The sequence below is a fragment of the Myotis lucifugus genome, unplaced genomic scaffold (genome assembly GCF_000147115.1).
Source record: "Myotis lucifugus unplaced genomic scaffold, Myoluc2.0 scaffold_285, whole genome shotgun sequence".
Classification (NCBI taxonomy): Eukaryota; Metazoa; Chordata; class Mammalia; order Chiroptera; family Vespertilionidae; genus Myotis; species Myotis lucifugus.
This window is the reverse complement of record NW_005871333.1, coordinates 97,751-115,993: the sequence shown is the minus strand read 5'-3', so window position 1 is coordinate 115,993 and position 18,243 is coordinate 97,751. Positions and strand designations below refer to the sequence as shown.

The window sequence follows — 18,243 nt, the reverse complement described above, 5'->3', positions numbered from 1 at the left end:
TATTATAATTTGTAGAGTTATCATGATTTTTTTCCATAACAATTTCATCGATTTTGTCCCAACAAATGTGGGCTACTTTGGGGAGGAACATAAGGGAAAAAAGCCTAAGTTTAATAACATGCAGAGTATAAAGTTGTTATCAAGCATGACAGGTGCACCCCCTTGATAACTATGAACAACAATATATTATTATTTTCTCAAACTGATTCACAGCAGGGTTCCTTTCCAAACAAGCACACTAAATAGAAGAGTTTTAAGAGACATAAAAGTGTGAACAGCCTTCTACATAACCCCACTCCTATGAAAGTATCCTCAGAAAATAAAGCAAATGAAAGAAAAAATATTACTCCAGATTGTTCACTCCAACATTATTTATAATAGTGAAAATTTGGAAACTACCTAAATGATTAAAATAACTGAATCATAATTAAGTAAATTGGGTTACTATTTAGCAATTTCCTTGACAGAATATGCTATACTATTTTAAAAATCATAATTATGTACATACTAAAATATTAAAATAATTAGAAAATAATGCTAAAGTGTGATGAAAAAGAAAACAAACTGCATGGTTCTGATTTTCATTTTATTACATCAATCTTCGTTCATTTGTCCTGAAACTGAGACAGGCCAGCAAGCCAGGACAAGCAGACGAGGGAAACTGAGGCAGCTGAACAAACTGACAGAGCAATTTACAGCAGATTCAGAAGGTCCCACCCTAGAGATAACATCGAGGCCTCAGCAGCGGTATTTCAGCTCCTGGCCCAAAAAGCAGCAAAACCTGTGGGAGAATCCAGGACCAGCTGCAATGACCAATGACCCTCGCGGCCCTGACAATGACCAATCAGTGGAGACCATGACCCTGAAGGAGCACACCTAGAAAACGGATGAATATTATTCTGCTGAAACCCTCCCCTGAGATTTCCGCCTGCAAGAAAGAGATAAAAGCCTCAAGACAAAGGACCTAGCTCTCCCTCTGGGGAGCAGCTCCCCCCGCTTCCCGTTCCTCTCTTCTCCCCTCCCCTCTCCCCCCACAGGCATGTATCTCCTAAACTTGAAGGGACCCCAGGAGAATTATAACCTAGGGAGCAATGGGCAGCGGCAGCTCACCCCAGGATAACCCCCAACCAGTTCCCAAGTCCCCTTTTCTCTGGTTTCCCAGAGAGCTACTAGAGCCCAGCCTAGGCTCTCCTGTTGCTTCTTCTACACTAATAAGCCCTTCTTTGTTTCACTGTCCCCAGCTTTAATAAAGGTTCCCTCAGTCACCTGGATGAAGTCAATAACCCACACTACGTGCCGGCCCTTGACCCAATGACAAGATTAGTCTCTTATTTTTAGAAGAGAATATTATGGTTGCATAGTATTTCTTAAATCCTTTCTCTTCTATATTTCCCCTTATTTATTATTTCTCCTGATGAGAACTCAGAAACAGCAGAGATAAAGTAAAACTTCAAATAATGCAAAAGCCTTACGTCAGAAGTTCTAACCTCCTTACCACATGCAGGGGGAGGAGAGAGGGAGACAGTGCTACAAAACCAATTCCAGTTTCTCTCCAAATTATAGTAACGAGCAATAAAAATGCCCCTAGAGCTAAAGTATGCAGAGAAATAATCAAAAATGGGATTATCTCATCCTATATAATTAAAAGCACAAAAGAGTTTATAATTCTATTCAACAAGAAAATGTTTTACATTTCTACCGGCTTAAAAACAAGAACTGACTGCTTATAATTATCCAGGTTTTAAATTATTTGTAGTTATTATAACATACTCATTAGAGAAACAATATTTAAAATGACACACCTGGATATTATAAAACATTTAGAGAATATACCAAAATTCTCCTAGCTACTATAACAAGCAAACTTTCATTTACAATTTTCCCTCACCTTCTTTCTTTTCATAAGAACCAAATGGAACCAGTTTTGTTCTCAATTACTCACCACTCGTACTCCATAATGGATGTGGGCCAGAGTGAAAGCAGCTGTTACTGTATATAGGAGCATGCTCTCAATATAAGAGGCGACTCCTAAGTTTACCACCACGACAACCAAGAAGAGAGGAACCAGCAACCAATTCAAAGTTGGACATCTGGTATTGCTCATTTGACAAACAATCAGCTGACACTTGAAGTTAGTAAAAAAAAAAGGGGGGGGGGGATAAAAATTTAATTAGCAAAACACTTCCAAAACTTGTCACACCAACATTTAAGAAGGATTTAAGTACCTGAGCCAACACATTCACATTACATTAAGTTCAGTAGTCCCAGTGATCAGAGCAGGAGCCAACTGGATCTCTGCCCCCACCTTCAAACCTGTGGACCCCAGACCATGTGTGTGTCAGAAGAGTGTAGAAAGGGTGCTACAGAAGGCATTCTTCCACTAGATCATAGTGTGGGTAAAAGTTTCTCCCAATTTTAAGACTCTTTGTGACCTTAAAATTTTTTTTTTTCAAAACAGCCTCCCACACAACTAAATTTCTCATATTACCATATTAACACCTCAAACCTCTTTGGCTCCCTTTACTTTCAACACCTTACTCAAACACAGCTTTATTCATTCATAAATACTTTAATACATGGAAACGTAAGCTCAGTGGCTAAGAAAATAAAAAACTGATTAAGGACCTGGCCTGAGCAGGAGCACAGGGTTCCCGCTCCCAAAACTATCAGGGTCTTTTCTCAACTCCTAATTTTTAAAAATATGCTGTATTTGTTACCTAGCTTATAATCCCATGTCCTTAATTTAAAAATCAGTTGGTTAAAAAAATGTGTGGGGTGTGTGTATGATGTGTTTTCTCTCTCGCAAAAACCCGTTTCAAGCTCCCTAAACTAATCATTAGATCTATAGCCATTTCAATGACACTGTTAATAACTTTTACAGTCTGAAAGGAATTTAAAATTATTCCATGAATTCTTCAGCAGGCAACCAAAACAAAAAGCTCAAATATGCTATGGTTCCAAAATACTACTGCCGTCTCTAAACCTATTGGTTTTAAAGGAAAAAAATAATTTCTGCCTTTGAGGTTATTATTTTCTCAAATTTTGAATGAAAATATTTTTAAATTAATATCTGCTTATTCTAATCTGTATAAGGTTTCTCAAATTATCAACTGTCATATAGTCCTTGTATATATTAGGATTTTTAAAAGAAAAAATCTTACTGTGATATTGGCAAAGGCTGTTCCAACCATAAAGTAGAATACTCTAGGATGCATCTCTAAAATATCGGAAGGTGACTGGAGAATCCAGGCTGTAGACAAAATGAATAGCAAACATGGAGAAAAGAAGGGGACCAGAGCTTCATAGATTGAATTGTGTTTCAAGCTGTTATTTTTACAGCTTCTGGAAAAAAAAATCAAGTAATACAAAGAACATTATTACATATAAAACTTTTATTATACTTGTATTTTATAGTTTTAAAGTACTTTCAGACTTATTCCCTAATTTGATACTCACCACAGTCCTATGGCATAGGTCAGTGGTCGGCAAACTGCGGCCCCTTGAGTATGGCTCTTCCACAAAATACCACGTGTGGGCACGCACGTACAGTGTGATTGAAACTTCGTGGCCACACTCAAGGGGCCAAAGAGCCACATGTGGCTCGCAAGCCACAGTTTGCCGACCACTGGCATAGGTAACAATCAACATTATTAACCCCATTTTAACAGACAGGTTAAGTGAAGATGTGAGAATTTAAATTTACATAACTTGCCCTAGCCGACTTGGCTCAGTGGATAGAGCGTCAGCCTGTGGACTGAAGGGTCCCAGGTTCGATTCCGGCCAAGGGCACATGCCTGGGTTGTGGGCTCGATCCCCAGTAGGGGGCGTGCAGGAGGCAGCCCATCAACGATTCTCATCATTGATGTTTCCATCTCTCTCTCCTTCTCCCTTCCTCTCTGAAATCAATAAAGAAATATATTTTAATAAATAAATAAATTTACATAACTTGCTACCAAGTGGCAGGGCCAGGACTAGAACTTCTGACCTAGTCCCATTTTTACACCTGGAATGTGAAGATGAGTAAAACTTGGTCTTTGTTCTATGACAGTGATTTTGAACAGGTGTGCCACAAGAATTTTTAAAACACACAATACCTGACTATTTAGTCAGGGGCATTGACCTCTTTTCCCTTAGGTTGTCAAATTAAAAAATGACAACCTGCCCGGTCGGCATGACTCAGTGGTTGAGTGTCGACCTATGAACTAGGAGGTCACCATTCGATTCCCTGTCAGGGCAAATTCCTGGGTTGGGCAGCTTCATCCCCAGTGTAGGGTGTGCAGGAGGAGCCGATCAATGATTCTCTCTCATCATTGATATTTCCTTTTTTTTCCCCCTGTGTGGGATGGTTGATCTTGAGCCTGCAGGGAGCAAGCTGGCTCCAGACTTCTTCAAGTCCACATTTCTTTGCCTCCAGTTCTTATGTGTCCAAAGACGGAACCACAGACACACCTTTGTAGGAGGGTTCATCATTGATATTTCTCTCTCTCTCCCTCTCTGAAATCAATAAAAAAATATATTTTTTAAGTGACAACCTGAAACCTATATAATTTTATTAACCAATGTCACCCCAATAAATTCATTTTAAAAGTTAAAAAAAAAAAATGACAACAGCCAACACAACAATAGCCGTCCGGTGTGAATGAATCAAAATTATACCTTTTTTTTTTCTGTCAGATCAGCAAAAAAAACATATTTTTTGGTGTGCTGGAGAATTTTAGTAATTAGTTTATGTGTACCATGAGATGAAAAAGGTTGAAAATCGCTGTTCTTTGAGATTATATTCTAATAGGAAAAAGAAAATGAACATAAAGCAATACTACAAGAGGACCTCACAGTGAACAGAGAACTTAAAGTGAGAAATAATTCACCTGGAAGATTCTGAAATGAGATTGCTGATAGCACTCTAGCATCTCTAGACACGTTTGCTCATCTGAACAGAGCCCCAAATTCTAGCCCTGGTTCTGCCACTGATTGCATGCCCTTGGCCAAGATGTTGCCCAATCAAGACCACACCTTTAGAAGATGAGGAAGAAATGACTCAAATAATCTCTGTGGCCTTCAGAGCTTTAAATTTTATGGTTTCTATGAATGACTCTGCAATAAACAGGGAAGATTCATAGAGCTTAGCTTGACATGGACAGGATTTTGCAGACAGATTTGAGAGCTGAAGGATGAAGGAGGAAGTACAAGAAAGTTTTTCAAGTAGAGGAAACAGCAAGAGCAAAAATACTGAGGAAGGAAAGAGCAGAATATATTCAGGTCACTAAAAGAAATTCAGTGAGGCTGTACAGGATGGGGAAGTGCATAGGTCAGAAAAATGAAACTCCACTTGGGCAACTCCGCTCCCCAAAGCCTACCATCCCCGCAGGCAGAAATTCTATATAATGCTATTTGAGAAGAGCCAGCAGAGGTCTAGATTTGGTCCTAAACTATACAAGTTCAGAAGTTTTCGTGTGTGTGTTTTTTATGATCATGCTAAGTAAACTTAGAGATAATCAATTTATAAAACAGAATGTAAACATATCAGCCCGGCCAGTGTGGCTGCTCAGTGGTTGAGCATCAACCTCTGAACCAGGAGGGTCATGGTTTAATTCCCGGGTTGAGGCACATGCCAGGGTTGCAGGCTCATCCCCAGTAGGGTGTGTGCAGGAGGCAGCTGATCAATGATTCTCTCTCATCATTGATGTTTCTATCTCTCCCTCTCTCTTCCTCTCTGAAATCAGTAAAAATATATTTAAATGCATCCATATTCAATAGGAATACCTTCCTGTGGATTCACTCACAACAAAAAATGGCAAATTAAAAGACTGTTTGGTGAGCCTAAAACTGTAGCAAAGGAACAAGAACAAGTAGTTTTGTGCTATGGTTGAAGTGACTACACAAGCCACCATAAATATACTAAATTATCCTAATTTCCTTCTAGATTCAAAATACAGATTTCACAACCTTTTCAAAATATCCAGATTCCAAAAGGAGAGATCTTAAAAAATTCATCTAAATAAAAATTTCTTATCCAATTACAAAATGAAATACTTACTTGTAAAAGTTTAATAAACTCATTGGAAGAGTCACACATAATGCACAACCTAAAAGGAAGAATATTTAAATCATCAGGATTATTAAAGTGACTTTTATAATAAATACATACAAAATATGTAATATTTTTAGACCCAATACTTTTAGATTCCAGTTTACTTCTGTAATGAAATACAACCCTTTTCTGAACAATATTTACAAGTGGAAGAGTGGCAAGACAGTTTGCTGATTCAAAGCAGACTTCAAGGAGCCAGTAGGAGGCTAGTTGAATAAACTATGGTACATCCACACAATAAAGCAATAGGGAATCTCAATGGAGAAATGGAGTGTAAAAAAACAAAACAAATGGAAAATCTAGAGTTGAAAAGTATGATAACTTAAATGATAGGTTCCATGAAAAATTCACCAGATAGCTTAAGAAGCATGGGAGATAGCAGAAGAAAAAAAAGCATTAAGTAAAAGACAGATGAATGGAAATTCTATATAATAAAAGTCTAATATGCTAAGTGCCCAGTCGGCCGTTCAACCAATCAAAGAGTAATATGCTAATGATATGCTAAGGCCGCTCAACCGCTTGCTATGACATGCACTGACCACCAGGGGGCAGACAGTCGACCAGTCACTATGATGTGCACTGACCACCAGGGGGCAGACGCTCCGACTGGTAGGTTAGCTTGCTGCTGGGGTCTGGCAGATCAGGACTGAGCGAGATGGGCCAGACACACCCTGGCGCCCTCCCGCAGTCCCTCCCCGGCTCCGATTGTGCACCGGTGGGGTCCCTTGGCCTGGCCTGTGCCCTCTTGCAATGCAGGACCCCACAGGGGATGTTGGAGAGCCAGTTTCAGCCTGATCCCACAGGCCAGGCCGAGGGACCCCACTGGTGCACGAATTCGTGCACCGGGCCTCTAGTTATGTAATAAAAATATAGAGAAAAAAGAATACAGTAAAATTAATAAAGCTTCATAAAAATCACCTATAGGACAATATCATGAGAAGCAATCTAACATACATGCAAATGAAGTCCAGAGGAGAAAAGAGAGACAGGAAAAAAATCTGAAGAAATAAACTGTGGTTGAAAACTTCCCATATTTAGTCAAAATATTAACTTACAGATCTAACAAGCTCAAGACCAAGAAGAACAAACAGAAAAGAAAACCACACCTATGTATATCACAGTCAAACTTTTAAAAGATAAAGAATCTTAAAATCAACAAGAGAAAAATGACACATTACATACAGGGTGACAATGATGAAAGAGCTGGCTCAGAAACAGTGGATGCCACAGGACATTAGAATGATATATTCAAAGTGGTGGTGGGGAAACTAAGGCAAAAATCAAAATATGTTCACATAAACAAAAACAGAGAATACAATGCTATCGGACCTGCTCTACAAGAAATACTAAAAGAAGTACTTCAGACTTCTGAGAAAGAACACCATATTTTAAGTCAGATATACAGGAAGGAATGAAGTGCAGCAGAAATGGTAAATAGTTGGTAATTATAAGAGAGTATCTATATATATAAAAGCCTAAGCGACCGGCCGACTAGCCAACCGCTGGTAGCTATGACGTGCAGTGACCACCAGGGGCAGACGCTCAACACAGGAGCTGCCGAGAGACAGCAACTTTGCAGAGTGCCCTCTCGCACTCCGGGACCCCTTGGGGGATGTCAGACCGCTGGTTTCAGCCCGATCCCCACAGGCCAGGCTGAGGAACCCCACCTGCTGGAGGGGCCCCGCTAACTCCGCAGACGCCCTTTGAGCCCCAACGCCATCCCAGGTGTGGCCGGCCGGGGAGGGACTGCAGGAGGTTAGTTCCAGGGCATGTCCAACCCATCTCGCCCAGTCCCACTCCACTGGCCACCTTCTAGTTAATTTCCTTTCAATGTGCACGAATCCGTGCACTGGGCCTCTACTATGTTATAAATAACCCAAGGGTTATGGGGTAGTTATGCATTAGAAACAAGACTGGCACTTAAATTGAAAACTGTTAAAGCCAGGTGATGGCACATGGGGATCTATTATATAAAAGTAGAAAGAATAGGCCTCGCCAGTTTGGCTCAGTGGATAGAGCACCGGCCTGCAGACCAAAGGATCCTGGGTTTGATTCCAGTCAAGGGCACATGCCCAGATTGTGGGCTCGATCCCCAGTAGGGGGCATGCAAGAGGCAGCCGATCAATGATTCTTTCTCATCATTAATGTTTCTATCTCTCTCTCCCTCTCCCTTCCTCTCTCTAAAATCAATAAAAAATAAACAAATAAATAAATAAACAAACAAACAGAAAGAGTAGAAAAAATATAGATGTTTAAATTTTTTCATAATAAACAAAAGGGGTGGGGGGACTAGGGCGGGGAATCTTGCTTTGTTGGTGGCCTGTATGTTGTACCCAAAGAAGGTAACCTTCCATAATAGCAAACAGGAGTCACTCCACCTCCTACCAACCTTTGACCATTCTTTGCCTAACCAGAGGCTCTAGTGCACCCGTCACCCCAAGACCAGTACTACTAATTTTATTGGTAGAAACTAAGTAGCTTAAGCACTAAGGCCCTTCTGTCTATTTGTGTCTACTCAAATCTACTACTGGAAAAGCTACTTCAATGATTTGTACAGAAACATGTAGGCTTTTGTTTTATTTCAGAGGGAAGAATTCAGATAAACTTATAAATTACAAACAAAATGATGTGTCCAATAAAGCACTCACTTAACATTCAAAAGCATATCTCATATTATCAGAGAATTCCACCTAATCTTTACACTTAACATTTAAATGTAAAATGCAACAAACTGCCATATGATAAGCTGCTTAAATCAAAAGATCCACTACGTGATGGGAGATGAAAAATAGTTAGCCTTTTCAAGGGATGGTAATCACAGTTTAGGTACCAAAAGGTGAACATTTGGTAGATTACAGCAGGGTTCCTAAAATATCTATGGTTCAGAGCCATGAAAAGGGCCCAAACCACTCTTTTTCTGAAAGCCAATGCCTAAGGCACCATCTTCTCAGCTGTTTCTACACCTTACCTACTTCCCCTTCCATTACCAAGGTTCACCAATACAGAGACAGGGTTATTTTTTAGATAAGGAAACAGCAATAGCCAATAAGTAAGCTTTTTTTTACTTCTACAAAGGTCTTTAGAGCTACTCCTGATGCCCCAAGTAATCCAGATTCCTCTTCCTTTTTGCCTCTTTCCCTAGAGACACTCTCCCCTAACTCAATCGTCCTGTAGAAATCCCCTTCAGCTAAAATCAAAAGGGAAACATTTCCATGGTCTAAACCTTTACCTCCCATTCAGCAGCATGAGGAGGATACCCGAGATAAACAGAGGCCCAATTTTTGGAGTGGATGTATTATAAAGTAATCTCTATTCTTTTTCCTACAAACTAATAATCAACTTTGAGATAAGTAGAATATCTGTTCCAAATGTCACCTACATGTGGATCCTCCAATACAACCTAGATTACTTTAAATCGTTTATAAGTTTGTGTGATCTATTTTGGTATTTTCTTCTCATTAAGAATAGCTTGATGCTGAGCAACAACAACAAAAAGATACACAAAGAAACCTTATTTTTCCTTAATGATTAGGCTGAAATCCTATAGGGTTATAGGAACATCGAGAAGGGGGAAGGGTGTTGCTGCTTGTTATAATCAAACACTAGCTTTGATAACAAAGTGATGTTAAAACAGGCTTCAACATGGGGCTTCTTACCAATTATCATTGTAGTGAATAGGTCTCTATATAAGAAATTAAACAGGAAAGGTTCATACCAGGCCTCAACTCCCACAATCGCAGTCACTATGTAGACAAAAGAAATAGTCTGGAAGGAAAATGCAGACAAAAGCATACAGAGGCATTAACAGCTGGAAAGATCAGGGAATCAATGATGCTTTATGCAGCATAAAACTAGTCAAACAGTTTTAGCAAAAGCAAGAACTATGCTTAAATCTGATATTGTGGCAAGTCTTCTTGCCTCTAAAAATATGTTTTTCAGCCAACAATGCCATAAAATAACTTCTAAACAATGCAAGCAACTGGCCATCATTTGGAACACTTTAAGGCACCTCGTAAGCTGGGTAGGCCATAAGATGATCCAATTTGCCCACTTTCATCTTCAAAAACATTCCAACTTCTGACTCTTTACTGGAGCCTTAGGTGCAAATGGGCAAAATGGCAACACAAAAAGCATGATTCAAAGGCAGGGAGAGTTAATAGCAAGCCTATGAAGTAAGAAAAAACAAATCTTGCTACTCACTGAAAAGTTGGTGACAAGAAGAAAAAACCAATAAATATGTACATATCTTTTTTTTTATTTTTACAAAATCAACAGTTAAAATGGAAGTTTATTCACATTAAGAAACTGTTCTTTTTTTATGTAATAATGGCATTGCATTTATGTTTAAGTTTGTTTAGTTTTTACAATTTTTTTATTTTTATAGAAAGGCAGGGGAGGGAGAGGAACATCAATGTGAGAGCGAAACATCAATCGGCTGCCTCCTGCATACTCCCCACCCGGGACTGAGCCCACAACCCAGGCATGTGCCCTGAACAGGAACCAACCAGCGACCTTTCAGTGTACGGATGGCACCTAACCAACTGTGTTTATGTTTTTCAAAAAGAGCTCTGACTGCCACGTTCAGGTGGCTCGGATGGTTAGAGTATCGTCCCTTACATGAAAAGGTGGCAGGCTTGATTCCCAGTCAGGGCACATACCTTGGTTGAGAGTTTGATCCCCAGTCGGTTGCATACAGGAGGCAACAGATCGATGTTTCTCTCTGACAGGGATGTTTCTCTCTCTCCCTTCCTTTCTCTTAAATCAATTAAAAACACACACACAAAAATAATATTCTCAGATAAGGATAAAAATAAATAAATAAATAAACAGCTCTTACCATTAAGAGATTAATAGTAAAATATTTATCATATAATTTCAGGAATTTCCTTTAAAATAATTGAGCAGGGGGAGGAGGGGAGATAGGGTACACATGAAACTAGATTGGCCATGTGTTGATAACTGCTGAAGCTATGTAACAGGTACATAAATAAGGGTTCACTCTATTATCCTCTCGACTTCTGTATATGTTTGAAATTTTCCATAAATAAGTTAAAAATAATATAAAATGACTTTTTAAAAAGCACACATCAGTTCTAATTTTTTTTAAAAAAGCATAAGGGCAATAAAAAGGAATAATAAAAACTTCCCCCCAAAATTGATGCAATATTGAAAATTTAAGTGAAAACCCATACTTACCACCTGGCTAATGTCGTATCCCCATGGCAGGAAAAGAACCCCTGTGTTATACTTTTCCCAGTGGGACAGGATGAAAGAAAACAAAACAACCCATAGCAGCAGGTAAAGAACAAAAACACTGACACCAGAAGGTCCTCGTCCAAAGATGGAATACACAGTGACAACAAAGTAAACACATGACCAACTATCTAGGCCATGGTCAAAAAGCTCCCCTAACGGGGTGCTGGAATTGGTTCTGCGGGCTTGCTTTCCATCCACACCATCTGCAACAAAAACACATTACCACAGGAAAAGGTCAAATCTTACTAGTATGGAGAAAGTCTTCTGTAATAAACTGTATAAAAAAATCAGCATATCACAGGAATGTTAACTAATTAACGTACAGCTACCAGCCAGTACTATAAAAATCTAACCTTTAATTCCTATAACTCAAAGATTTCACAAATAAAATTGAAATTTTAATTGTAATTTCTCTAAGTTTAATCAAACCTCAGAGGAAAGGCAGGGGAGGATGGGTGGGTGGGAAGAGATCAACCAATGAACTTGTATGCAGATATGCATAATCTATGGGCCCAGACAATAGGGTGGTGAAGGCCTGGGGTGGGGGGCTGAGAGCAGTCAGTGGGGGAGGAGGAGGATATATGTAATACTTTCAACAATAAAGATTTTTAATAAATAAATAAATAAATAAATAAATAAATAAATAAATATTAAAATTAAAATGTTATATCACACTGAATGGTGTCAGTTTTAGAGGAGGAAGCATTCTAGTTGGACTCTGAAGTTCTCCAAATCTGCCTAACAACGGAATTGCTCCATTAGCCACACATTCGCAAGCCTCCAGAGAACATTCAGCAGTTACTCATTATAACTCATCTAACCACTCCTTGCTCTGGGATCCAGAAACACTATGTACTTCAGTTACAGCACCTATTTCATCTTGTTTGATAGCACAGTCACTTCTTTACAGCGCTACCGCCTCCACAACTGTAAGTGCTTTCAGAAAAAAGTTATGCACATACTAAGTTTCAGTAAATATAAGAATGTATAGAACCTATGCATTGCACTATTCTCAATTTTGCAGGGATTACAAGAATCTTAGAATAAACTAAGTTTATGTTTACAATTGAGAAAGGAGAAAAAACTGGTCATTGAAGACATAGGTATCACACCACAGAACATACAGAAAAGGGACAGGTTCTCTTCAGGCTAAGACCTCTAGAATGGCTTAGACGACAAGATGAAATCTGAGTGGGGACATACAGAATGAGTTGGGTTTCAGTAGACAGGAGATAAAGGAGTATGCCATTTCAAGAGGAGGGAGTGCTACCAGCAAAAACACCGAGACGGAAAAGCACATGCCTGTTCTGAGAAAGCCAAGCAGTTTAGTTTGACTAGAAAGTAGTATGTGAAGAGGGCGGTACACAGAGGCTAAAAGGGAGGTTTGGGCCAATTTAAAAGTTTTAGGGAGGAGGAAGGGCTACTAAAAGTATCTGAGAAGGGGAGTGACAAGGGTGAAGTCAATGAAGTGTTTCCGGAAGATTCCCCTGACATCAGTGTGAATGACAAGCTAGAAGAGGAACAATTAGTAAGCTAACACTGCGATGGAATGCGGTATGAATGAAAAGCTGGGGACTGGCGACATATTAAATAAAAACGACAAGGTAGCAAAAAAAAAAGAGAGGTGAGGCCAAAGGACAAGAAGACCATCTCCAAAGTTTCCAGCCTGGGTAACACTACAGTGGTAGTGTTAATTGAAACAAGAAAGTCGGTAGAAGGAACAAGAATGATAGAAAAGATGCTGAGTACAATTTCAGAGGCTGAAATTGAAGTGTTAGCAGGGTATCCACACGGTAATGTCAAGCAATTCAACCTAAGGGTACTTATTATTAGTAACTTAAGATAAATAACAGCTAGCTATAAACAAAAGAGTCATCTTAATAGTGTTAAGAATCAGGATTACCCAGAATATCAGAAGAAAGAAAGTTAAGGATAAAGTATAATAGAGCACCTTCATTTAAGGGCAGAAACAGAGGAACCTTGGGGGTGAGGAAATGAAGGAGGACATAGAAAGAAGGGGAAAAAGGAAGAAAGGGAAGAGAAGGAGGAGAGAGAGGGAGAGAGAGAGAGAGAGAGAGAGAGAGAGAGAGAGAGAGAGAGAATGGTAAAATCGAGTTAAAAAGAAAATTTTGAATTATAAAAAATTCTCAAAAGAAACAGTTTTGATAACTAAGTGCATTAGAATTAGGCTAACTGTAAAGATTCCTATTTAGGGAATTAGAAATTCCTTATAATTACTGTATTGTGTTTCTTGCTCACCACAGTATTACCCCAGTGCCCAGCTCAGTTTGTGACAAAGAAGGCTTTCAAAAATATTGAAGGAATATATTAAGGATGAATGCCAAACTCCTGCCCAAAGACTGCAGATCTCTCTTATATAAGGTCTTAATGCCCTTAAGTAGCTAAAATATTTCCTAAGACTTTTCTCATTATTTGCTGGCTTATTTTCCTATTTTCAGTGCAACTCCTACGGTTATAATAAATACTGAATTCATGAATTACATATTAATTAGGTTTTGTGCATCTTCTCACTGAACCCATTCTAGCTCCACAAGTCTGAGGTCTCGATATGCTTCAGCGTGGGGTTTTTTTTTTAAGAAAGGTAATTCAGGGAATATGCTATATATCAGTGATGGCAAACCTATGACACGCGTGTCAGAGGTGACATGCGAACTCATTTTTTTGGTTGATTTTTCTTTGTTAAATGGCATTTAAATATATAAAATAAATATCAAAAATATAAGTCTTTGTTTTACTATGGTTGCAAATATCAAAAAATTTCTATATGTGACATGGCACCAGAGTTAAGTTAGGGTTTTTCAAAATGCCGAGCTCAAAAGGTTCGCCATCACTGCTATATATTTTCAAGAAACCCAGCAGGACCTAGAGCAGCACGCTGTGATCAAACACATTAATATTTCTGCAGCAAAATGTAAAAATAGTCCCACTAGTAGAATAAAAGATTGTAAATTGCCTCAGGTTAGTTCAAGATACATTTTGCAACAAATCGTGTTAGGTCAGGATTTTTGCCAGAGCTGTGGACCTGAGACAGGTAGATTATACAATATATCACAAGGCTCTTTATGAAATGCTAAATGTTAGAAGTTAGAGAGTTAGAGGCCTCAGGCCAGCTTCACCTTTCCTAGAATTAGGCTAATTCCTCCTGCAGTCTTGGGCAACCAAATAGCAGAATTTTAAAACCTTCTCATCTTGAATAACTTGATGTCCAGAATCCTCTACCTAAATATGTAACTAAGCTTTTTTCTTAATTCTTCTAGACTTCACTTTCTCCGTTCCCCAAACTCTGGCAGCTCTGGTCATCCACCATAATTATGTACCAGATTATACTGGTTTTATGTGTAAGGCCTTTTTATCCGAAGAGGTCTAAGCAACTTGAAGTCAGGGTCTGCTACTTCACAAGCATTTAAAAACTATCTACTGAGTGCCTACTATGTTCTAAACTCTGGGTACACAGCAGTGAAAGCAAAGTACCACCCTCCTCAAGAAACATATTTTGGAGCAGACAGACAACAAACAGGTAGGCAAGTAAATGGCTACCAGGTCATATGATTTTAAATGCTACGGAGAAAAATAAAGCAGGAAAGGATATTAAGAGAATTCAGGACAAGCCATTCAAGATAATCCAATGAAAAGCATTCTTGGTGGAATAGACAGGATAGCCTAGTACAGTAGACTTCCCTGACCACTCCTTCCCCCAAATAAGAACTGACCACTGGCCTATTTGTTCTCCCACTGCGTTCTACATAGGACCTCTCAGTATTCCGCAGTCATTTGGTATGTCAGCACTGCTTCCCAAACTTAAGGCAAAAATAATGTCTTATTCTGTAAGCTGGCAAATATTTTTTGTAAAGAGCCAGCTAGGACATAGTTTAGACATTCTGGGCCATACAGTCTCTGTTGGCAACTACTCAACTCTGCCTTTGCAAGATTGCAGCCATAGACAACATGTAAAGGAATGAGCACAGCTGTGTTCCAATAAAAAATGTACTTACAAAAACCGGCAACAGGCCGGTTTGGCCCACAAGTGATAGCTTGCCAACTCCTATCTTATCCTTTAAATCCCCAGCAATGAACAACAATTTTTTTTCACAGAGAAACTCAAAACATATTTATTAAATTGAACAGGATATTAATAAACCCTAGTTAACATGAAGTAAGCATAGGAGAAAATGTTAACTTAGTGGTTGGCTATCTTTGCTGACAGATTCACCAGCCACTGACTAAGGTGGGTATTTGCCAATTTCTTACCTAGAGTGTAGGCAACGAAGTTGAGGATGCCCACCACAATCCACACCCAGCCAGGAACATGTTTGTGACCTGGTGCTGCAAAGGAAAGCAACTCAGAGTGTAATACAGTCTAAGTTCCATCATTCTTACCATGGTATATACTGCCAGATAAAACAGGTTTCTACTTATTAAATAGAAGCTACAATACTGTACAATATATTTTGAATACAGAACTAGGTAAATATTAAAAAATATCAATAAACTCTGGAAAAAAGAAACAAGAACGGTGCAACCCCTCATAAACAATAGGTATTTATTTTGAGCTTAAATCATAACTCACGACTGATTATTCATCTTAAAAATCTTATGTAGAATGAAAAATGTCTTTAGAATTTAAAAAATGCTTGTGTTTAATCTGATCCTCATTGTTTACAAATATGTATTGAGCCTTCAACCTATACTCTCTTATTGCATTAATTAGCTAAACAAAAGACCTTTTGATTTGGTACAGATAGGTGACCTCAAGTGGATGATTCTGGCATCAGAATCATAATGAAATGTCTGGACCTCACTTTTACCCCCTAAGATAGAACAACTTAGAATTAGGAGGCCTGGGTTCTAGTCATGCCTCTGTAACCAATGAGCATTGTGACCTAAATATGTCATTTAACCTCACCTGTCTTTCATTTCTCAAATATATTGGGACTAAATGGTTGATCTGGTCCTTCAACTTATATGATTCGGGAAAATATATATAATATTTACATGTTTTTAGTTCTCTTAATAACTGAGTATTCTTATTTAATTTGAGAAAATAATATTTCTAGTTAGAAAGTAAACTTTTGAGGCTGTCCTGAGGATTCAAATACAAATTTGAAAAAACACAGTATCAAAACCAGACTTAATGAAATTTAATCTTACTTATTATTCATATAGTACTTTATAATCTTCCATTACCATATTATTACATGTACAGAAGCTATGGCTAAAAGTTTCAGTTGATAAAGTTAGGTGTATGTATACAGAATTTCTGTAACAGCAAAACTCCTAAGTGTTTCAAACTCCAAACTTTCCTACAAAAACAATGCTTTCAGTGATTGTTAATTTTTCCAGGTTAGTCCACAAAAGTCTGCTGAACCTAGAACATAGATGAATTATAATACTAAAACTCCTGACTACATCATTTATAAGTATTCTTATTGGAAAATATATTCTCTAACTTAGAATGAAAAAAATACTAATCTACCTTCATCTTTCTATTCCTCGCAACTTCATCAACTGGATGAATGATAAAAATAGATCCTGTCTCGCACTATCCACCCCTATCCCAAATGCAGCCCAGAGTCACTCCTATTGCCAGAGCAGAAGCTGGGTGAGGAAGTCAGCAAAGACAGGAATAGGTGTGAAAGAAGACACTGGAATCCCAGGTGGGAGCAGGCTGAAAACTGCCTCCCCCAAAAGTGACTTTTCCCTGTCTTCCCCAATAAGGATCCAGACTCTGTCAATAAATACTTAAAGGTCTAAGAACCATTTTTAGAGGAAACTGGGAATTGTTAGAAGTAAGGATGCTGAGCAGAGGGAAAGCAACATTACATTCCCTTTAGAAAACGGGATTTTTCTCCCATAACTAGAACAAAGGAAGAGGTATTACTGGAATTGGTAGGTAGGTTGGACTCTACTCAAATTCATTTTCAAGCAGTTTTGTCGTCCTACTCCTGTATCTTCTTATAAATCCAGGTATTCTTTACTTACTAAAACCTTATGCTTTTGATAGCATTTCTAAATTAAATAGGCAAGTTAGTTTCTAGAACTTAATAGAAACACACATACCGACTGTGAAAACACATCTTAGCTTTTATACCCAATTTTGACATTTTATAGACCCTTATTATACCTAAAACTTTTCAAAAATATAGCATCTTAATAAAACCAGAAAATAATCATATCATTTCTCTGTTTGGACATTTCAAATTTTATATTAAAAGTAATAATCTTACCTGAAGCATAAAAGTCAGGATCAAAGTATGCCAGAAGTAGGAAATTGAATACAACCAGCAGAAAGCCAGAAAAAGTTATCAGATTTGGAGCCAGCCAAGTAGGAAATGCCTGTATTTTTCAAAATAATTAGAATATAATTAAAGTAGAGAAATATCTCTGTCCAAACACAGCACAACATGCAAATTTAAATTATAATAAAAGCTATAATTTAAGAGATCAATTGCTGTTTCTCTCTCACATTGGTGTTTCTCGCTCTCTTTCTCCCTCTCCCTTCCTCTCTCTCTCAAATCAACAAAAACATGTATTTTTAAAAGATCATATGCAGGAGTTATTTATAATAAAATGAAAACCACAATCTGCAATTGATAGAAGAAAGCACTTCTTTCTTCTTTCTATTCTGTTTTAAATAATTCTATATTTAATGAACATTACATTTATTTTAGAAAATTTTATAAAATTATGAATTCCAGAGTATAAACTGAGATTTCAACAATGAGATAAATCAAAAGGGAAAGGAGATAGGAGGAGGAGTTTCTCTAGATATCTTATTAAAACTGCCCGGTTTAATAGGATTAATAAGATATCTATAAAACTTACTAAACAGTCTAAAATTTTAAACTTACTAAAACAAATGCATGCCTATTAATCAT

The 18,243-nt window shown here is 38.1% G+C and overlaps 1 protein-coding gene and 1 non-coding gene across 10 annotated transcripts in view; both read right to left on the bottom strand.

Annotated features, from left to right (window-relative positions):
• Nucleotides 1-18,243, bottom strand: part of SELENOI (selenoprotein I) — a 45,467-nt gene that overhangs the window by 11,773 nt on the left and 15,451 nt on the right. For 2 of the 9 annotated variants that reach the window (XM_023763487.1, XM_006099793.3), the window contains exons 3-9: nucleotides 17,593-17,701; nucleotides 15,617-15,691; nucleotides 11,288-11,550; nucleotides 9,748-9,856; nucleotides 6,038-6,086; nucleotides 3,162-3,342; nucleotides 1,943-2,125 (exon numbers count right to left, since the gene is read on the bottom strand). In XM_023763487.1, coding sequence (XP_023619255.1) covers nucleotides 1,943-2,125; nucleotides 3,162-3,342; nucleotides 6,038-6,086; nucleotides 9,748-9,856; nucleotides 11,288-11,550; nucleotides 15,617-15,691; nucleotides 17,593-17,701 — 969 coding nt within the window. The other 7 variants (XM_023763491.1, XM_023763489.1, XM_023763492.1 and 4 more) reach the window with 7 other exon arrangements.
• LOC111828126 lies at nucleotides 4,334-4,462 on the bottom strand. The gene has a single exon (XR_002831916.1). It is a non-coding gene; the product is annotated as a small nucleolar RNA SNORA38 (small nucleolar RNA).